This window comes from Odocoileus virginianus, unplaced genomic scaffold, assembly GCF_023699985.2.
Source record: "Odocoileus virginianus isolate 20LAN1187 ecotype Illinois unplaced genomic scaffold, Ovbor_1.2 Unplaced_Scaffold_2, whole genome shotgun sequence".
Lineage (NCBI taxonomy): Eukaryota > Metazoa > Chordata > Mammalia > Artiodactyla > Cervidae > Odocoileus > Odocoileus virginianus.
Window position 1 is genome coordinate 7,773,693 of NW_027224264.1, and position 21,359 is coordinate 7,795,051.

The 21,359-nt window shown below is 40.6% G+C and overlaps 1 protein-coding gene across 2 annotated transcripts in view; it reads right to left on the reverse strand.

Moving 5' to 3' along the window:
- Nucleotides 1–17,829: 17,829 nt before the first annotated feature.
- HS6ST2 (heparan sulfate 6-O-sulfotransferase 2) overlaps nucleotides 17,830–21,359 on the reverse strand; it is a 333,770-nt gene continuing 330,240 nt past the window's right edge. For both annotated transcript variants that reach the window (XM_070462297.1, XM_070462296.1), the window contains one exon: nucleotides 17,830–20,938. In XM_070462297.1, coding sequence (XP_070318398.1) covers nucleotides 20,053–20,938 — 886 coding nt within the window. In that variant the 3' untranslated portion in view covers nucleotides 17,830–20,052. The remainder of the gene's footprint in view (nucleotides 20,939–21,359) is intronic.

Consider the following 21,359-nt stretch of genomic DNA (forward strand, 5'->3'; position numbering starts at 1 on the left):
CTTTTGGACTCTGTGGGAGAAGGCGAGGGTGGGATGTTCTGAGAGAACAGCATTGAAACAAGTATACTATCAAGGGTGAAACAGATCACCAGCCCAGGTTGGATGCATGAGACAAGTGCTCGGGGCTGGTGCACTGGGAAGACCCAGAGGGATGGGATGGAGAGGGAGGTGGGAGGGGGGATCAGGATGGGGAACACATGTAAATCCATGGCTGATTCATGTCAATGTATGGCAAAAACCACTACAATATTGTAAAGTAATTAGCCTCCAACTAATAAATGAAAAAATAAATGATAGCTATTTTTAACCTCCTCCAGCAAAAGGAAATAGATCTAGAAGAGTATATGAACAATGGACAGAGGAGGATACTAGTCTTTGACAGATATTATCTTCTAGAATAAAGCGAAGAGGAGGTCATAGAGAGTTAAAGTGGAACATACATAAATGATACGGATCTCAGAAAAAGAGTTCTTTATAGATATATAGATCAAGGGAACTAGTGGAAAAGGCTGAAAAGTCATTTACAAATATAACTGCAGGTCAAAATCTGATGGTGATATGTAACCAGCAATCTATATACCTGTTGGAAAAAATTGCACCAGGGCACAAATTGCGAAATACGCCTCAGGAGTGTATTTAACACAACCATTCAGCAAAGAAGGTGAACTAATCAGGTAAAATGGACAGAATTCATCATAGTAAATTTTCCTCTGAGGGTAAATAGTTAAGGAGTTGATTGCAGATGGAGCCTTGATGGATGCTACCTGGTGCAAAAGCATATACTCAGAAATCAAGAACACTCAACAAAATTCAGTTGAAGAAGGCAAAAAAAAATTTTTTTAACAAATAAAAAACCATGATAGAAGGCCCCAGGTGATCACAAGGAAAATGTGGAGCAATTCCATGGATCCCAGAATGGATTATGTCATTTTTTTTTAGTCCCTGGGAAGAAAGAAGAGGTGGGAGAGCAAGAAATAGAGTTGGCTAAAGTGACAATTCCCCAGAACACTGGAAGGCACATTGGAATACTTTTATAAAAGTCCAAATCTAGCCAGATCACAGAATTCTAACGATGAGTACTAAAAACTGCATGATTGTGTAGAAGCACGATTTGGAAAGCCGTAAAATAAGAAAAGACACAAAAAGTTAGGAGGAAAACATTCTTCGATGAGTTAAGGCAACATAGGAGGTCGAAGGAGAGAAAAACGTGCTTTTCTGACCAATCCTCTTGGTCCTCATTCCAGACCCTCCCATTGTCCCTTGGAAGGTCACTGCCAGATGACAGCTAGGAAGAACTTGTAATAAAAGCAAATTTTGTGGACCTGAAAGGAACAAAAATAAGAGGCATTAGGAGCACACAGGTGTTAATCTCTATCTTATATAAGTCTTTGCTTTTTCATCTGTTATTGAGGATTATTTGGGCACCTGTGAAACTTTAAGGCGAGAGGTTGTAACTTTTCTAATTCTCATAATATCTTTTAAAATAAGCGTGTTTTTAAATTTCATAATTTATTGATCGGGAAAGGAAATGGCAACCCACTCCAGTATTCTTGCCTGGGAAATATTGTGGACAGAGGAGCCTGGCAGGCTACAATACATACAATACATACAGTGCAAATTGTTGGCCACAATTAAGCAACTAAACAATATGTTAATACCTGCTTATTAAATATATAGAAAGAAGTATATAAATCAAAATGTGAGAGCGTTCCTTCACATTCCCAATCCAAATCCCCTTCACAGAGCTAGAGCTCATCAGCGTTATCAGATCTGTTTCTGTATATTTAAACACACACACACACACACACACACACACACACACACACACACCCTTTTTAACTATATAGACTGGGATTGGCTCATGTCAGTACATACAGTTCTGTCTTAATCCTTTTAACAACCGCATATCTCATAGTATTAACATGCTAGTTTCTTTAGCCACTGACCTAATTGACAATTAGATTGTTTTCTATCTTTTCTAGCATAAACAATGCCGTGATGCCCATCTTTATACGCCCAAATGTGGGCACATATTGAGTATTTCTATAGGATAGGAGCCATTGCTAAGAGTGGAATTTCTTAGTAGATGCCAGGAAGCGGGGGAGGGGGAATGGGGAGTTAGTGTTTAATGGGGACAGAGTTTCAGTTTAGGAAGGTGAAAAATTCAGGAGATGGATGATGGTGAGAGTTGCACAACAATGTGAATGTACTTAGTGCCACTGAACTGTACAGTTAAATATGGTTAAAATAGTATGTTTTATATTATGTGACTTTTACCACAATAAAAAAATTTTTAAAATGGAATTTCTTGGCATACACATTAGAAGTTTTGATAGAAGCTGTTAAATTGTCATCTAGAAATTCCTGTTACAATTTACTCTCAAGAGTATATGAGAGTATCTCTTCCGATGTACCCTTAACAACCCTGGATATTATCTTTTTTTTCCCCATATCTGAGAGGCCAAAAAAAAAAGCTATGTTTTTTATTTGGATTTGCATTTCCCCATTACCAGTACTTAAAGACTCTTCTGCATTATGCAGTGAGATTGAACACTTGTTCATGTTATTAGGCATTTGTATTTCTTCTGTGAATTTCTTGTTTAAAGACCTTTATTCATTTGGCTGTTGGCTTGTTTATCCTTCCCTTATTGGTTTTATATTAGTTCTTTGTCATTATGGATATTAACACTTTGTTGCATATTGTATAGTTATTTTTTTCTAAACTGTCACATGTCTTTATCTTTTGTAGCATCTTAAAATTATCTTCCTATAGATTTTCTGTGTAGAAACCCAACAATTTTTAAAATTCCAGTTTTAAATGGTTTTATTTTTGAATAGAATAAAGTTAGTTTCAATTGCATTCTCTGTTATATACATAAAGCTAATGTCTCTGAATGGGCTTCTCTGGTGGCTCAGATAGTAAAGAATCTGCCTGCAATGCAGAGACCCGGGTTGGATCCCTGGGTTGGGAAGATGCCCTGGAGAAGGGAATGGCAACCCACTCCAGTATTCTTGCCTGGAGAATTCCATGGACAGAGGAGCCTGGAGGGCTATAGTCCACGGGATTGCAAAGAGTCAAACACAACTGAGACCGAGCAACTAATGCACACACACACACACACACACACACACACAACCTCTCTGACCAGTATATAAAGTAAAGCTGAGCTAGGTTTTACCCTTTGAGTTGTGCATTCTTTTCTAAAGCACTTAAAGATAGTTTACACTCACTTCAAAATCCTATATTTCATGACATTTTAGCCAGGCCCTCCACATCATATGCCTATGTTTCGGAATTATGCTGCTAATGGGTTCTATGAACCAATCTACCTTTGTTGAGCCCCAAGCAGATGAGACGGCAACACTTACTTGCATTGAGACTCTTAAGTCATCCTAAACCACTGTCATTTCAATGTTCTGTACAGGATTTAAGGAGGATACAATGAAACTCATCATCCAGGCCTCAAGAGAAAAGTCTATGTTTAGAGGGACAAAAACTCTGTGTCCCATTCCGCCCCACAGCACATCAAATACGCCCAATGGCAACAGAATCTGTTGTATAAAACGTGCCAGTTTATGTCACAGTTTATTAGCTTGCCGTGTAACTGACAAAAGTGAAGCACTCATAATTAGCTGACAGATTTACAGACTGCATACCCACTACTCGTCACCACGATTTCAGAGCCAAGCATGGCTGTAAATAGGTTTTCTTCATTTTCAAACACGGCAGATAATATTTGGTAAAGCATTCAAATTCCCTGGCTGCCTTCCACATTTGCTATCTTCCCAATGCTTAGGCCCCATATGGACAAACAACAAAGCTGAATATTTAAAGGGCCTTGATCCCCCTCCCTCCAGGGTACGCAATGTACATGGTTACTGCACCATCTTGTGGCCATATCTATGAACTGCACATTCTCTGCTAGTAGGCAACCTGCCAAGATCCTCTCTGCTAAAACCTTGGAAAGCATCCATCACCATCTCTCCTTTTTTCTCTTTCCAGCCACCAAACTGGAAGGGAAAGGCTATGCTAGCAAGGCTTACCCACTGTGTTTCCTTCCTTCTGTCTTTCTCGCTTCTTTTTTCTCTCTCCTGTCTGGACTGCCTCAGTGCCTCAATCAGCTCTAAAGACTCAATCAGAAATCCTAAAAGTCAGGAAAGTGACCTCCAGAATAAATTCTTTACAAAAGTAGTATTTCTTTCACAATATCATCTGCCTATAGACATAGTAGGTCTATGTTTGATTTTTTCCCTTATGATACTGTCTAGCCCTTGAAGAACTATTAAGAGGCAGAAGAATCCAAGGAAGGGCCCTCATTAAGAACAGCAGCAACAAATTTAAAAATCGGTTTAAACACTGCAGAATAAAATCACCTTATCAGATCCATAAAGGCATCTTTCTGAGGGCTGTGACAATATGACATGTTTAAGGGAGTAACAATGTTTGGAGGCTGAGTACAATGAGGCTGAGTCAATCAACTGGGGAAGTCAGACCCACTCAAGCAGGGTTGAAGGAAACAGGTTCGATTTTTCTACTGTGAGCGAGTGAGGAGCATTTGATAGCTTACAGGTTCCGAGGAGTGAGCGCTGAGTCAAAGTCACTGGGTTGACTTTGTAATCAACCCACTTGCCTAGATCAAACTACATTTCTCAGTATTCCCTTTCCTGGATGTTTCAGTTAGAGTGGCCCACAGGAGAGATTCTTGTGGGAGATGTGGAGGGAAGAAAGGAGGCAGCAACCATGTGCACATCCTGCTGTATCTCTGCTGGCTCACCTTGTACGTGTGAGGATGTGACTGGACCTACGACTATTCCATCTTCCCTGTATCTTCATCTTCAGCTTCTCCGGCTTCTGGACCAGCTGTACATGTGTTTAGCTTTGTGACAAAGTGTCTTGGCCCCTGCCGGACAGCCACATCAAGGTCAAGGCAACAAGTACTGCCGTGGATTTCAATCCATCCTCATGGGTTCCACCAAGTTCTTGCTTTCCTCCACTTTACATCCATCTTTCCTTCCCAAATGCCTGCCCGCCCTGTGGACTTCAAACCCCAGCATCAGACAAAGATAATCGCCTTACAGAGATGGCTTAATGAGCTCCCAAGATTGTATGATGTCAAATTCAAACAAATCTCTTCCTAGATAGATATACACCCATGGTTCTATTCTCTGTTTTAACTTCTGACTAATACAGCCACATTATGGATGGACCACACACACACAAAAACCACTACACCATGAACTGCCCTTGAACTTAAGTGAAGCTCTTCCAAGAATATAATTCAATGAAGAAAGTCCCAAAACATATCCTCACAGGAAAAATTTAATCCAAACACACAATGAGCAAGTCAATAAAGGGAGGCAGAAGATGTCCAAAAAGCACACTTCTACCCTAAAAAATATATTATAGCTCAGTAAGGGAGATAAGAAAGGCACATACACACAAAATAAAATTCAAGGCAATATGTGATAAGCTTTGGAAGAGAGGTTCAAAAATTGTCAGATTATCTTCCTGACCAAGGATCCACTATAAAACTCTATATAGAAATGACCACAAACATCCTAGTTCATCACATCTAAGGATATTCCTTCAGCTCTCAAGTTTTCCAAAGGGTATATAAATCAAAGAGTACAACATCCTAACAAGTTACATAAAGGCTTATTTATCACTGGAAAAGAGCTCGTAGAGAGGAGTTGCCAGGTTGGGAGGCTGCCCAAGGTCAACGAGCAGGATGCTGGGTCATATGCATTGGGGCCTGTTAAGAACTGGGTGAATGGCTGAGTTGGGGCACACCCTGCTATAAGCAGCTGCTGTAATCTAAAGGACTAGCAGTTCAAGGACTGGTATTAGACTGCTGATGGTCCAAGGCTGTCCAGAGAGGAAAACCCAAGATAGTGGAACATAGAGATCAGAGTGATTCTTTCCATTACAAGTGACTGCACATGATAAAAGCCTTTACAAAGGAATTCATTTCAATATTCCTCAGTCATTAATTAATTCATCAGCAAATATGTATTGAGTACCTGAAATGTGCTTCTTCTCTCCTCTGATGCACTGCCTCTTTGCAGCACTAGCTCCTTCTTATCCTTCATGTTGCAGTTTAAATGTCACCTGCCAAAGTAAACTTCCTGTTCACTCTAAATATTTCCTCTTTGTCACCCTTTATCACTTTCATCTATACATTTCCTTCATGGCATAATAATTGACTTGTAATCTGTTTTGACTAATAGTCTTGAGTGCTAAACTGTAAGCTCCATAAGAGGGGGTATCTTGTCTCTTCTGTTTACATCTGAATATTCAAGATGAGCACACACTCAGTCACACAGTAGATTAAATATTTGTTGAGTGAATGACTAGCAGGACTACGTAAACTGAGAACTTCCAGATGTTCAAGATGGATTAAGAAAAGGCAGAGGAATCAGAGATCAAATTGCCAACATCGCTTAGACTATAGAAAAAGCAGGAGGATTCCAGAAAAATATTTGCTTTTGCTTCATTGACTACACTAAAGCCTTTGACTGTGTGGATCACAACAAACTGTGGAAAATTCTTCAAGAGATGGGAATACCAGACCACCTTACCTGTCTCCTGAGAAATCTGTATGCAGGTCAAGAAGCAATAGTTAGAACCAGACATGGAACAATGGACTGGTTCCAAATCAGGGAAAGGAGTACATCAAGGCTATATATTGTCACCCTGCTTATTTAACTTATATGCAGAGTACATCATGTGAAATGCCAGGCTGGATGAAGCACAAGCTGGAATCAAGATTGCTGGGAGAAATATCAACAACCTCAGATATGCAGATGACACCACCCTTATGGCAGAAAGCGAAGAGGAACTAAAAGAGCCTCTTGATAAAAATGAAAGAGGAGAGTGAAAAACCTGGCTTAAAATTCAACATTCGAAATCTAAATCACGGCATCCAGTCCCATCACTTCATGGCAAATAGATGGGGAAACAATGGAAACAGTGACAGACTTTATTTTCTTGGGCTCCAAAATCACTACAGATGGTGACTGCAGCCATGAAATTAAAAGACACTTGCTTCTTGGAAGAAAAGCTATGACCAACCTAGACAGCATATTAAAAAGCAGAGACATTGCCGACAAAGATCCATCTAGTCAAAGCTATAGTTTTTCCAGTAGTCATGGATGGATGTGAGAGTTGGACCACAAAGAAGACCGAAGATTTGATGCTTTTGAACTGTGGTGTTGGAGAAGACTCTTGAGAGTCCCTTGGACTGCAAGGAGATCCAACCAGTCCATCCTAAAGGAGATCAGTCCTGAATATTCATTGGAAGGACTGATGCTGAAGCTGAAACTCTGATACTTTGGTCACCTGATGCAAAGAGCTGACTCATTAGAAAAGACCCTGATGCTGGGAAAGATTGAAGGCAGGAGGAGATGACAGAGGATGAGATGGTTGGATGGCATCACTGACTCAATGGGCATGGGTTTGGGTGGACTCCAGGAGTTGGTGATGGACAGGGAAGCCTGGAGTGCTGCAGTCCATAGGGTTGCAAAGAGTCGGACACGACTGAGTGACTGAACTGAACTACCAGGACACTGGAACTATAAACATGGCTGGGACAAGCCAAATCCATGCTTTTCTGGGGCTCACAGTCCATCAGAGGAGGGAAATGGGCAAGCAGAAGAATGATTGATAGAATGGCCTCAAAGAGCTTAATTCATCACCTCTTAAAGATACTCCTACCCCATCAAGTTTTTTAAAGTTAACCTTCTACAATATTGTAAAGTAATTAGCCTCCAACTAATAAAAATAAATGAAAAAAAATAAAGTTAACCTTTATTGGAGTATATTTGCTTTACAATGTTGTGTTAATTTCTACTGTACAGCAAAGTGAATCAGCTATATGTATACATATATCTCCTCTCTTTTGGATTTCTTTCTAATTTAGGCCACCACAGAGCACTGAGTATACTTTCCTATGTTATATAATAGGTTCTCATTAGTTATCTATTTTATACATAGTATCAATAGTATATATACATCAATCCCAATCTCCCAATTCATCCCACCCCCAATTTCCCCCTTGGTATTCACACATGTGTTCTCTATGTCTGTGTCCATCAACAGGTGAATGGATAAAGAAAATGTGGTGCATAGACACCATGGGCTATTACTCAGCCATTGAAAGGGATAAAACTGGTCATTTATAGAGACGTGGATGGACCTAGAACTGTCATACAGAGTGAAATAAGTCAGAAAGAGAAAAACAAATATCATATATTAATGCATATATGTGGAATCTAGAAAAAATGGTATAGATGATCTTATTCATAAAGCAGAACTAGAGACACAGACCGATCAAGTTTTTGAAGTGTATATAAATCAAAGAGGACAAGGTCATGCAAAAGACTATTTGCCATGCTAGGATGAGTGCTGGGATGGGGATTAACACAGAGGTTGGGGGGAGCACAGGGAAGAAAGGACTAAATCCAGTTTGGAAGGGATCAGGGAAGACTTGCCAGAAGCAGTGATGTCAAAGCAGAGTCTGAAAGGAGAGCAGGGATTACTTATGTGAAGAGGGTGCCCTTATGTCTGTGGTTTTCAGGTGGAGGAACAAGCCATGCTGATATGGAAGGCAAGAGAGAGGCGGATATGGAATAGCATTGAAGGTGGAGAGAAGAGAATGTGTAAAATTCTTCGAGGTGGAATAAGAGACGATGGGAAACTAATAGCTCCTCTCAGCTGGTGCCTGGGGTGTGAGGGGCAAGTGTCGAGAGAGAATACAAACAAGTGACACATTCTGAGAGGTCTTGAATGCCAGACTTTGGAGTGACACTTCAAGAGAGTCATTGAGTGTGCTTTATTTACAAACATCATTTTGTTGGTTATATGCCACCATGCATTTGCATGAAATGATGCTAAAATTTAGTACTGATACTAAAGATAACCATAGTTTTCAGACCAAAAACTGAAATTTATGGACTGATCTTAGATTAGAACAATAAAAACCGTGACTTATCATGGAAAATGCAGAGCCCATGACTGATGTACTGGAATCAACACACAGGAAATTCTCAGTACAAAGTCGGGTACACCTTGTGCATCTGCTAAATATAATATTATTGAGAATAGCCAGTGTCCTTTTCCATTGAAAAAGGGGACTTTAGACAGATAGTACTGTGTCAGATAAAATGCTCAATATATGTAAAATACAGTACTGGACCCCTGAGGGGAGAGTAGGAGAAAAATAGAAAGGAAAAAAAAATAGAAATCTTGTTTCGGCAGGGATTTTAGTAAATACTTCCTTTTGGTGATAATGAATTCAATTACTGAGTAACTTAGAGTTCAGTGAATGGTTGAGGTGGGGGAAGACTGTAAAACATTACCAAGAAAAATAGTGTAGGTGTTCCATTAAAAGTTTCTGTATGAATAAAACATATGAGTCCAAAATAATAAATTGCTTCAATGCTAGAAATGTTTACCTATATTAATCCAATCTAATTGCAAAGTACCAGAACGCTGTTCTAAAGTGCTTTGCATGTTTTAGCTCATTTAATCATTACCACAAACCTATGGAGTAAATACTATTATAATTTCAATCTTAGAAATAAGGAAAGGCTCAGAAAAATGAAGTCTGGGTCACATAGCTAATAAGCCAAGGCTTATTAGAGTTCATTAAAACTCTGTTAAGATGGCAATCAGCCTAAGTAAGATTTTATAGAGTCTGTTAGAATCAATGATATCTCAAAAACTCCTATTTAAAATCATTTTGGAAGGCCAATGCCTAAAGCAAGAAGTAAGATTCCAGTAGTCAAGAGTCAGTTTCAAGGAGGGTGGCTTTCAATGGTGAGTCTTAGCAGAGCGGAGTGCTTTAGGCATTTAGTTGATGAGTGTGGATGGACTTCCATCTGTAGATGATGCAAAGCTCCTGGCACTTTCTGAGAAGGGCAGTGCAGGATCAGACCTATGATTTAGGACAGTAGCTCTCCACTGTGCCTGAGCATCTTGACATCTCCTTAGAATCTTACCCCAAAAGGCAGGATCTCTCACTTTGCAACTGAAATTTTGATTCAGAACCTCTGCAGTGGGGCCCAGGGTATTTGCATCTTTAAACAAACATGTCAGTGAGGCTTCTTAGGCCTCAGGTCCATGGTTTAGGGTTTGAGATGCAGTTTGAGGAAGATGAGTGTGGTGGTCGAGAAAGAGGCTGAGAACAGGAGAATAAGTAAGGAGTTACTTTGACCATTCAGGTGGGCTACATAGAACAACAGATTGGTTCCAAATAGGAAAAGGAGTATGTCAAGGCTGTATATTGTCACCCTGCTTATTTAACTTCTATGCAGAGTACATCATGAGAAACGCTGGGCTGGAAGAAGCACAAGCTGGAATCAAGATTGCCGGGAGAAATATCAATAACCTCAGATATGCAGATGACACCACCCTTATGGCAGAAAGTGAAGAGGAACTAAAAAGCCTCTTGATGAAAGTGAAAGAGGAGAGTGAAAAAGTTGACTTAAAGCTTAACATTCAGAAAACTAAGATCATGGCATCTGGTCCCATCACCTCATGGGAAATAGATGGGGAGACAGTGGAAACAGTGTCAGACTTTATTTTTTGGGGCTCCAAAATCACTGCAGATGGTGACTGCAGCCATGAAATTAAAAGACACTTACTCCTTGGAAGCAAAGTTATGACCAACCTAGATAGCATATTAAAAAGCAGAGACATTACTTTGCCAACAAAGGTCCGTCTGGTCAAGGCTATGGTTTTTCCAGTGGTCATGTATGGATGTGAGAGTTGGACTGTGAAGAAAGCTGAGTGCTGAAAAATTGATGCTTTTGAACTGTGGTGTTGGAGAAGACTCTTGAGAGTCCCTTGGACTGCAAGGAGATCCAACCAGTCCATCCTGAAGGAGATCAGTCCTGGGTGTTCATTGGAAGGACTGATGCTGAAGCTGAAACTCCAATACTTTGGCCACCTAATGCGAAGAGTTGACTCATTGGAAAAGACCCTGATGCTGGGAGGGATTGGGGGCAGGAGGAGAAGGGGACGACAGAGGATGAGATGGCTGGATGGCATCACTGACTTGATGGGCATGAGTTTGAATAAACTCTGGGAGTTTGTGATGGACAGGTAGGCCTGGCGTGCTGCGATTCATGGGGTCGCAAAGAGTCGGACACGACTGACTGACTGAACTGACTGAACTGACATAGAAACCTGACCTTGCATGGGAGTGCTGGGCAATCAAAACAATGACCTCCCTGTCAAGTTCCCTGGAGTCTGAGTAAAGCATGCTTCCAATGACAATGGACACTGGGGAGCACTGGGAAACTACTGATGACTGTTAGGTCAAGTTCATTCTTGATAAATCCTATTCATCTTGGCTAGACAGTGCTGAGGCTCCTTACTTAGCCTTCCTTCCTAGTCGTTTACCTTTGCAAAGCCTAAATCTGCCTCTTGGGTCAAATTGACAAAAGTCTTTACAACGGAATCCCAAGGACATTGATGGGCACATGGTCCTGCTCTAGCTAGTCTCTGGAGCAGAAGAACTTTTTCCGACCTGACAGGAGAAAAAACACTCATGTGTTTGAACTAATCCTTGAGAAAGCTGGTAAGGTTGGGTTCCAGCTGGCCTATTATGGCCCATCGAACTATGGTAAAGCCCTCTCTTCTAAAACTTGACAATTCCTTTCAGGTTCTCTGAAGTCACATGAAATCCAATGGAGCATTTTAAAGTCACAAAAACTGTTAAACTTTTCTTAGGCCCAGTTAGGCATCAGTAAATCTTAGTGAGCCTCGTGAAGTCACAAGATTTAAGCCAAGCACAATGAGAGTAGAATGTATACAATTTAATGAGACTTAATGAGGATTATTGAACCTTATCCTGCCCTTCAGGCAAACAAGGTCAAAAATTTAAAAGTCAAATGACAGGGAAGCAAAACATTCTATTTCTTTTTTTTAAAGTGAAGTGAGCTATACCTCAATTTACCTGACTTGAGTGTCGCCTTCCCTGAGGGCCCTTCGTGACTGCTAATATGATAAACTAGGAGATGCTTTTAATGGGTTAGTGGCTCTCCTCCCTCCTAGGCGGCATAGATGCATTTTAATAGGGTCTCCTGCACAGAGTAGAGACTTGGAGTGTGGGAATTCCAAGCACCCATCTGGGTCTGTGTGGGAGGTAGCTGGATCTCTGAAACCCTCTGGGATTTCAGGGTGCAGACAGGTCCATACTCTGACAATATAGGGTGGGGAGGTGGGTGGGAAAGGAAGGGGCCTGGCGGTGAGTCATCCTTGGCTAAGTGCACTAAAGTAGGTCCCCAGTCAGCAGGGGACATCAGATAATGCATTTTCACTGCTGGAGAGAGTATCGGTGTCTCAATTGGCATTTTGTTGATTATATCTTTCAGGAGATCTGTCACTGGCTACATTCAAAGCTCAGAAGTAAACCTTAGGGTAGGTCTTTATACATTTAATTATGTAAAAAATCTGTTTTTTATATATATATTTTCAATTCTTCATCTCAGAGTCAGCCTTTAGCTATTAAAGAGATAGGCATTCACCAGACAGCTAGTTTTCATATTAGGAACAGTAATAATGATAATACTATCAAATGCATATTAAGTTTATTTTGTGTCAGATTCTGTTCTGAGTCCTTTACACATATGAACTCTTTTATTTCTCACAATAACCAATTGAAGTTAGAGCTGTAATTTTCTCCATTTATAGGGGAGGAAACTGGGGCATGGAGAGGCTAGTGACTTCTCCAAGGTCACAGACATGGTAAATGATGGGACTGAGATTCAAACCCAGGCAGTATGGATCCAGAGCCTACATTCTCAATATATAATATCAGCATTAATCTATTTGGGGGCTTAGGGGTTTAGGGTCATCCACTCACTATATTCTCATTTTGGAAGGAAAACCAGGATACATTGCTGAGATTTAAAAAAGGAAATTGAGAACTATATGGTATGGTTTCATTTTTGTGTTGTGTGTTGGGGGAGAGGGAAAAAGTGAGGGAAGAGAGAAAGAGAGATGTTAGATTTGAATGTGAAAAGGACAAGGTGGTCTGGAAGAAATCATATAATTCCACTAGTTATTTTGGAAGAGTGAGAATTGTGTAGTTAATTGTTCATTTCATTTTTTACTTACATGCTTCCATATCGTTTGCAGTTTTTACAAGCATGTAATAAAACACACACACATTGAAGAACTAATTAAGCTTTTAACTATACTCTCTGACACAGAATTTGGTTTAGATTTCCATAATTCTTTGGGGGAAAGATCAGATTCTTCCCTGTTCTCAGGCCTCATGAAGTGATTAGCATATAATAGTAGGTACCCCATAAATGTGGGATTTCCTGGTGGCTCAGACAGTAAAGAATCAGCCTGCAATGCAGGAGACCTGGGTTCCATCCCTGGTTTGGGAAGATCCCCTGGAGGAGGACATGGCAACCCACTCCAGTATTCTTGCCTGGAGAATGTCCATGGACAGAGGAGCCTGGCGGGCTACAGTCCACGGGGTTGCAGAGTCAGACACGACTGAGCACACATCCCATAAATATTAGTGTGGTGTTGTTGATTGGAAAGTATGTTGTCTGAATCACACTCTTCTATCCTCTCTGACCCTGGAATCATTACAGACTCTGCTGAGATTTTACTATTTGGGAACTTTGGATTGGCTCTCTAGCTCAGAGGTTGACCAGTTTTTTTCTCTCAAGGGCGAGAAAATAAATATTTTAGCTTTTTGGGCCATCAGTGTTTCAGCTGTTCCTGCCTCTGGGGTTGTGAGAGTAGCCAGAGGAAATATGCAAAAATATGGGCGTGGCCATGTTCCAATACACTGTTATTTACAAAAGCGGGTGGAGGGACTTGGCCCCAGGTCTGTCATTTTTTGAACCTCTGGTCTAGCTGCTCAGAACAGTGTTATTTACACTGAGAAATAGCTGATTTGCTTTTCTCAAGATGGGTTTCTCCTGCAGTTCTAAGTGTTGGTCGCTCAATCGAGTCCGACTCTTTGCGACGCCATGGACTGTAGCCCACCAGGCTCCTCTGTCCATGGAATTCTCCAGATGAGAATACTGGAGTGAGTTGCCATTTCCTTCTCCAGGGGATTTTTCCCGACCCAGGAATTGAACCCAGGTCTCCTGCATTGAAGGCAGATTCTTTACCATCTGAGTCACCACGGAAGCCCTTGTTCTGAAGGTCTGATTGATGTGTTATAAATTTACTGTAGAATTTTTGAGGTCTTGATCAAGTTCCTCCGATGTTTAAGACCATCAGCTCATCTCACTCTGGCTATATGAGAGATTAGGATTGCCCTATTCCACAATCCCATGGGATTATATTTGGAGTCAGCACACACTGTATCTTGTTAGACTCTTTACAATCCGCCCCCCACCCCCAGCCCCGGCTTTGTCTGTTTGCTTGTTCTGATTCCTAGTAAAGACTAGAGAGAAGCAGTCCTCAGAACAGGACAATAAAGCTTGGAGTTGCAGATCACCAGCCTAGCCGAGTCTGTTGGTCTCTTCTGTGTCTCAGGCATGGGGAGAATGCGGTTGTCTAAAGCTCGGCCTGTGAGTCTTTTAGAGTTCTTTTCACTTCTAATTCCCCACCCCATGAAACAAAATCATCAGTGCCAATGTAACAGTTCTTTAGATCTCCCACCTCTCAAAGACAGCCTAGATTTTACTTTGCTGTAACTCCTATTGAGAATCCTAAGTCCTTAGAAACTGGGCCAGTTAGTTATTTCTTCATTAGAGTTCTTCTCTGGGCTACCTGGAGCCCCTTTCCTCAGTCTCTGTGCCCAGAAGCAGAGTGCAGATTTTCAATATTTTCCCCATTTCAGCGAGTACCCTCCAAGAATATCCTCCTGGAGCGTAAAGAGAAATAATCTTCATTTCCTAAATATTTCCAGTTCTTGAGTCTGGAGGGCTACAGTCCATGGGGTCGAAGAGTCAGACATTACTGAGCGACTAGTACTTGAGCTCTATACTCCTGTTCACAGTTCCTCCCAAGAGGAAACCATGGGGCCCTCTGACAATCAGGAACTTTGACCACCCAATTATTGCTCAGTGAACACTTGATGGGCAGGACTTTGTAAGTATGAATAGTTGGTAGGCTGAGTATAGTTAAACTCCTCAAATTCTGTAGCTTTCTTTCCTCTAATCCCATGATCTGGCATCTAAATTCTCTTTTGAAAAAGACAAGAACAAACCATCCCCACTCATAGTCATAACCATAATTTTTTTTGGAAAAATATGCACATTGAATATAATTAGAAGACATTGTCATCATAACTTTCAAAGACAATACTTTAATTTTTTTGGCAAAAGCACTGTGTGGTTTATTTATTTTTTTAAATTTTTCCCATTTATTTTTATTAGTTGGAGGCTAATTACTTTATAGTATTGTACTGAGAAGGCGAGAGTGGGATGTTCTGAGAGAACAGCATTGAAACAAGTATACTATCAAGGATGAAACAGATCACCAGCCCAGGTTGGATGCATGAGACAAGTGCTCAGAGCTGGTGCAAAGCCAATACTTTATTTATTTTTTTTTCCATTTATTTTTATTAGTTGGAGGCTAATTACTTTACACCATTGCAGTGCTTTTTGTCATACATTGAAATGAATTAGCCATGGCTTTACATGTATTCCCCATCCCAGTCCCCCCTCCCACCTCCCTCTCCACCCGATCCCTCTGGGTCTTCCCAGTGCACCAGGCCCGAGCACTTGTCTCATGCACCCAACCTGGGCTGGTGATCTGTTTCACCCTAGATAATATACATATTTCGATGCTGTTCTCTTGAAACATCCCACCCTCGCCTTCTCCCACAGAGTCCACAAGTCTGTTCTATACATCTGAGTCTCTTTTTCTGTTTTGCATATAGGGTTATCGTTACCATCTTTCTAAATTCCATATATATGTGTTAGTATACTGTAATGGTCTTTATCTTTCTGGCTTACTTCGTTCTGTATAATGGGCTCCAGTTTCATCCATCTCATTAGAACTGATTCAAATGAATTCTTTTTAATGGCTGAGTAATATTCCATGGTGTATATGTACCACAGCTTCCTCATCCATTCGTCTGCTGATGGGCATCTAGGTTGCTTCCATGTCCTGGCTATTATAAACAGTGCTGTGATGAACATTGGGGTGCACGTGTTTCTTTCAGATCTGGTTTCCTCAAGTGTGTATGCCCAGAAGTGGGATTGCTGGGTCATATGGCAGTTCTATTTCCAGCTTTTTAAGAAATCTCCACATTGTTTTCCATAGTGGCTGTACTAATTTGCATTCCCTAAAGCCAATACTTTAATGCTCACCTTTAACCTATATCCCAGACAGAGGGGATAGATAAAAGATAAAAAATAAAAAAGTATTATTTTTCTTTCCCACATGCTCTTAAATGTGCAAGTATTTCATTGAATAATTTTTAAATTAAAACACTCACATATTTCATTTGCATACCATAAGGGACGGAATGTTCCCACCAGATTCATATGTTGAAACTCTAATCCCACTGTGATGGTATTAGGAGGTGTGGCCTTTGGGAGGTGATCCATGGGAGCCCTCATGAATGGGACTAGTGCCCTTATAAGAAAAACCCAGAGAATTAGCTAGCTACTTCCTGTGATATGAGGACACAGCAAGAAGACAGACTTCTGAAACTGGGAAGAGAGTCATCAGAACCCAACCATACTGGCCAACTGATCTCAGACTTTTGGCTTCCAGAACTGTAGAAAATAAATTTCCATTGTTGACAAGCCACCCAGTTTATGGTATTTTGGTATAGCAACCAGAGCTGACTAAAACACATAGCCAACTTTGTCTTTCATGGATAACTTTGTTTTATTCAAAAGAGCGAGGGTGGGATGTTCTGAGAGAATAGCATTGAAACGAGTATACTATCAAGGGTGAAACAGATCACCAGCCCAGGTTGGATGCATGAGACAAGTGCTCAGGGCTGGTGCACTGGGAAGACCCAGAGGGATGGGGTGGGGAGGGAGGTGGGAGGGGGGATCGGGATGGGGAATACATGTAAATCCATGGCTGATTCATGTCAATGTATGGCAAAAACCACTACAATATTGTAAAGTAATTAGCCTCCAACTAATAAAAATAAATGAAAAAAAAAAGAAAGAAGGGGATGACAGAGGATGAGATGGTTGGATGGCATCACCAACTCAATGGACATGAGTTTGAGCAAGCTTCGGGAGTTGGTGATGGACAGAGAAGCCTGGTGTGCTACAGTCCATGGGGTAGCAAAGAGTCAGACATGACTGGGCAGCTGAACTGAACTGAACTGATATGAAAGCTGAGCAGAAGCTTTAATGAATCAAATAATAGACAATAACTGGCTTTAAAAATTACATTTTCACATATTCAAAAAAGGCCAATATTGTCATACACTCAAGCAAAATACTTCCTTGAACAACAGAAGCACTAAAAGGAGACAGAAAGTACAGAAAGAAATAAATTGTGCACACTTGCTATATGTCAGTTATTTGTTGTGACTTCTCAATATTCAATCAGTGAACTACCAGAAATATAGGAATTTTTATTGCAACTGTAAACTTTCAAATGACAAGGATTAACATTTTGAGCACATTTTTACTATGACTAATAAAATCATTTAAACTAGTAAAAAAAAGAGAGAGAGAACACACTCTGGACCCTCAGAGGGAAGCACCCAAGATTAAGGTCATTGGCACATGCTACATTAGAGTGGCTCATCTCATCTCCATATCTGGTGGCCAAGAGGAAAATAAGAAACTCCTTGAGAAAAGAGAATTCTCTCTGTGATGTCATGATGTCTAGTGGCTGCAAACTTTGAAATCACGAAATAACTCAGCGTCTGTAATTTAAACTTTATTTCATATCTATTGTTAAATTACACAAAATCAGTAAATGGTTTGTAAAGCTACATCACTGGACAGATGTTTACAGTTGAAATCATGGGATTTACATGATGATGACCAAAATGTATATTTATAACATCCCCTATATACAATAAATCAGTATAGACAGAGAAAATGCACTTAATCTCTGCGAACCATGCACACCACAGCAATAACACAAAATATTTTTTTCTGTAGCAAGCTTTTCCACTGGCTCGGGCTTCATCCTGCTTTCCAACATTACCTATCAGCTTTAAAAGCAAACATCATCCATTAAAACAAAATGAAATTGAAATACCACAGTGATCTACAGAATCATTAGTTTAAAAACACAAAGTACACAAAATAGTTTCACTCTAAAACAGTTTGACGTTAAGGTATTTTGGATTTTGAAAATTTTTTTCCTTTCAGTTTTCCAGTTCTCAGATTCCCAGGATGGAGATACTGTCAGGCAAAACAAAATTTAGATCTACTGATACAAGTGCAGAGTCAAAAACACTTTTTAACCCAAGTACTCAGCTTCTTGTCCAGTTTGTGGCCTTATTATTACAGATGAAGCTAGATCATGCAAATGAGAAGATTGTATAAGACGTGACTTTATGGTCACATTTCTAAGCATGTCCCTCATGAAAACATAAATGCCACTTCCAGTTGCCTTTCTGATTTACAGCCAGAGGCTTAGTGTAAGTCCTTACGAAAGGACAGCAAAACCCGTAATATGGAAGCTGTCCAGAATCAGGATGCTTGCTAGCACAGCAAGCATCTTTTCGCCCCCTGCAATTCAAACTTGATACCCTGAAAGTATTTTTGCACAGACTTCCAATACCAAATCACTTTCTTCAACCCATATGCTTCTGATGTTTAACCTCACTGCAGAATTCTTTTGCCTTTTGTTTTCTCAAAACTAAACCTGGTACACGGCTTACCCAAAGTATCGAGATAAAGCTTTTGGTGTTCCTGAATAACGTTGGCTATCCTAGTGCTTATTCCAACCTTGTTTTTCTCTTGTAATTGTCTACACTCTGTCAACATGAAAAAGAACTGATGGGCTAGAAAGAGCCAGCCCAACTGGAAACATTACAATAAAAATGAACAAAAAGTAAATAACAATTCATTCACATTCAGGTTCAATTCTATCTGATCAAGAATAGAATACTAACTTCAGCAATATTTTAAGACACGCTATCCTGTTCAAGAGTTTCTTGATAAGGATCTCACTACACAAACATTGATAAGACAATTCTATAGAAAGAAAGTCCTGACTTTAATCCAGGATTATATATCACAATAAATTCAGCAACACACCATTTAGATGATGAAGAAAGATTCTAAAACGGGTTAGTTTGGAATGAGCACAACTCGGAGAAGCTTTAAAATGAATGAGAAGCAGCGCCAAAAAGATTCCAGAATTGTTAAAATTACAGTGCCCAGAAATCGTCTGGAAATTAGATCTTTACATTGGTACTCCATTTGGAAAAAGTGTTTGGTTTAATATGAGATACACCCTGTTTAAAACCTTTAAATAGCAGAAGGTAGAAAAAGTTTAAAATTTTAAACATTTCAAATAACAAGATGAGTTCCTTTCTACTCAAAAGCCAATATTTTTACATAAAACTACCCATGTTTGGGAGAGAAGTTTTCCATTTTCTACAGTTTAGTAAACTCTACCATCAGTTCTTATTTTATTTAAATAGATTCTTGGTTATAATCAGAAGAAAATGAAGTTTCGTGTTTAGTTTGTTTTATGTTATATTCATGCTTACCCCTGGAAAAAATGTTTGCTTCCAAGATTGGGTTTTGACAGTGTATCATGAATAATGTAAAGTCCATTTCTTAGGCATAAGTTAAATGGCCACATTTTATGTTTCCATTTTGTCCCTATGACTAATTTAAGAACTTCTTAAAATATCTAAACAGCAATTTCTGGTGAGTCTGGTTTGGCTTTTGGATTTTATAAATACTCCAACAAACCAAAAAAAAAGGCAATTTAATTACATATTGAAATTTGTTTTACCCACGCACAGTAGAACACTGAATTGAAAGGCAACTGTAAAGGCGACATCTTAACTCTTTTGAACTTCCAAACTTTAGGAAGCAGGATTTGTTTGGACGCTCTCATGTTTGAGGATTGGCCTATTTTGACTGGCGCTTTGGGAGAAGTGTGTGAAATTTGGGGGCCACTTAGCGCCATTTCTCTACGCTGCCTATATAGTCATGGGTGCCATTGCCGGTGCTGCCATCGCTCTGCTCTTGGCCTGGATTCTGCTTCTGGCTTTCCTGGTTCTCCTTTGGATTTGGATTCTGACCCGAGCTCTGAGTCAGATTCTGAATCAGATTCTGAAGCAGATTCTGAGTCCCACTCTGACTAGCATTCAGGTTTGGGTTCTGACTCGGATTCGGGTTCTGGCCCTGACTCTGGGTCTGGTAATGGGTCTGAAGGAACCTTCCCTTCAGAAATTTGCGTTGTTCCTGACGCTTCCGTCTAGCTTCCTGATGCTCCTTCTGCCTCATAAACTGATACCTTTGCAAAAAGAGATCTTTTGCGTAGCTGTACAATTCCATATCCAGAAAGTTCAGTCCCTCAATACGTTTTTGGAGTTCCTCATTGATTTCTACGCTAGAGGCCCTAGTGGTGTTATACTGGGTAAAGGGAGAAATAAAGTTCATGTTGAAGGTTTTCTCAAACAGATACTGGGTCTTCCGCTGAAACTCAGTGAGGCCGAAGAACGCCATGTGCTTCAGATTTGATTTGGCACTTTCCAGGAGGACCTTGTTCCTCTGCTTTTCGGGCATGACCGACAGGTTATAGCAGCCAACGAGTGTGAGGTCGGATAGCATGCGCACCTGGCGGTTGTTGGCGAGGTTATAGGGACAGTCCATGAACTCTTTCAGGGGGCAGCCAGACCAGTCGTCTCCAGTGTAGCAGCTGGGCAGCTCTTCAGAAGTTGGGGGCCTGCCGTCGCAGACGTGGAGGGACGCCTTCCATGTTGCCCCCCTCTGGACATGCCTCCACTCACTCAGGTACCGGGACACTGGGTCGCGGAGGATGGTGATGTAGTGGAAGTTCCTATGGACAAAGCACAAAGGCCAGTGGTCAGGGCTGTGGCTGACATAGGTGGAGTCGCGGAGGGGCATGGCATATGTGATGTTCACTGGTCAGGAAGCGAGGCCAAAGTAAAATGATGGCAATCTGGTGGCAGCTGTCCTGTGGACTGTGCTCTTGTCCCCTCTGTGAGTCCCACTAGCATGTCCAGAGAGCTCCTTTTTAAAGCATATACATCGGGCGGAAAGGCCGCTCCCCCTTCCTCATTCCCCCTGTTTCTCTCTCTCCAACTAGTGACAGTGTCCTCCCAATGACCTCATTCATTTCATACTCCCCACTCCCAAACTCCCATTAACTGATCATGAAATGGAGACTCAATGGAAATGAATGATTTTACTGAAGTGATATGAGGTTGACAAGTACTCAAGTTCTAATCTTTCTCACA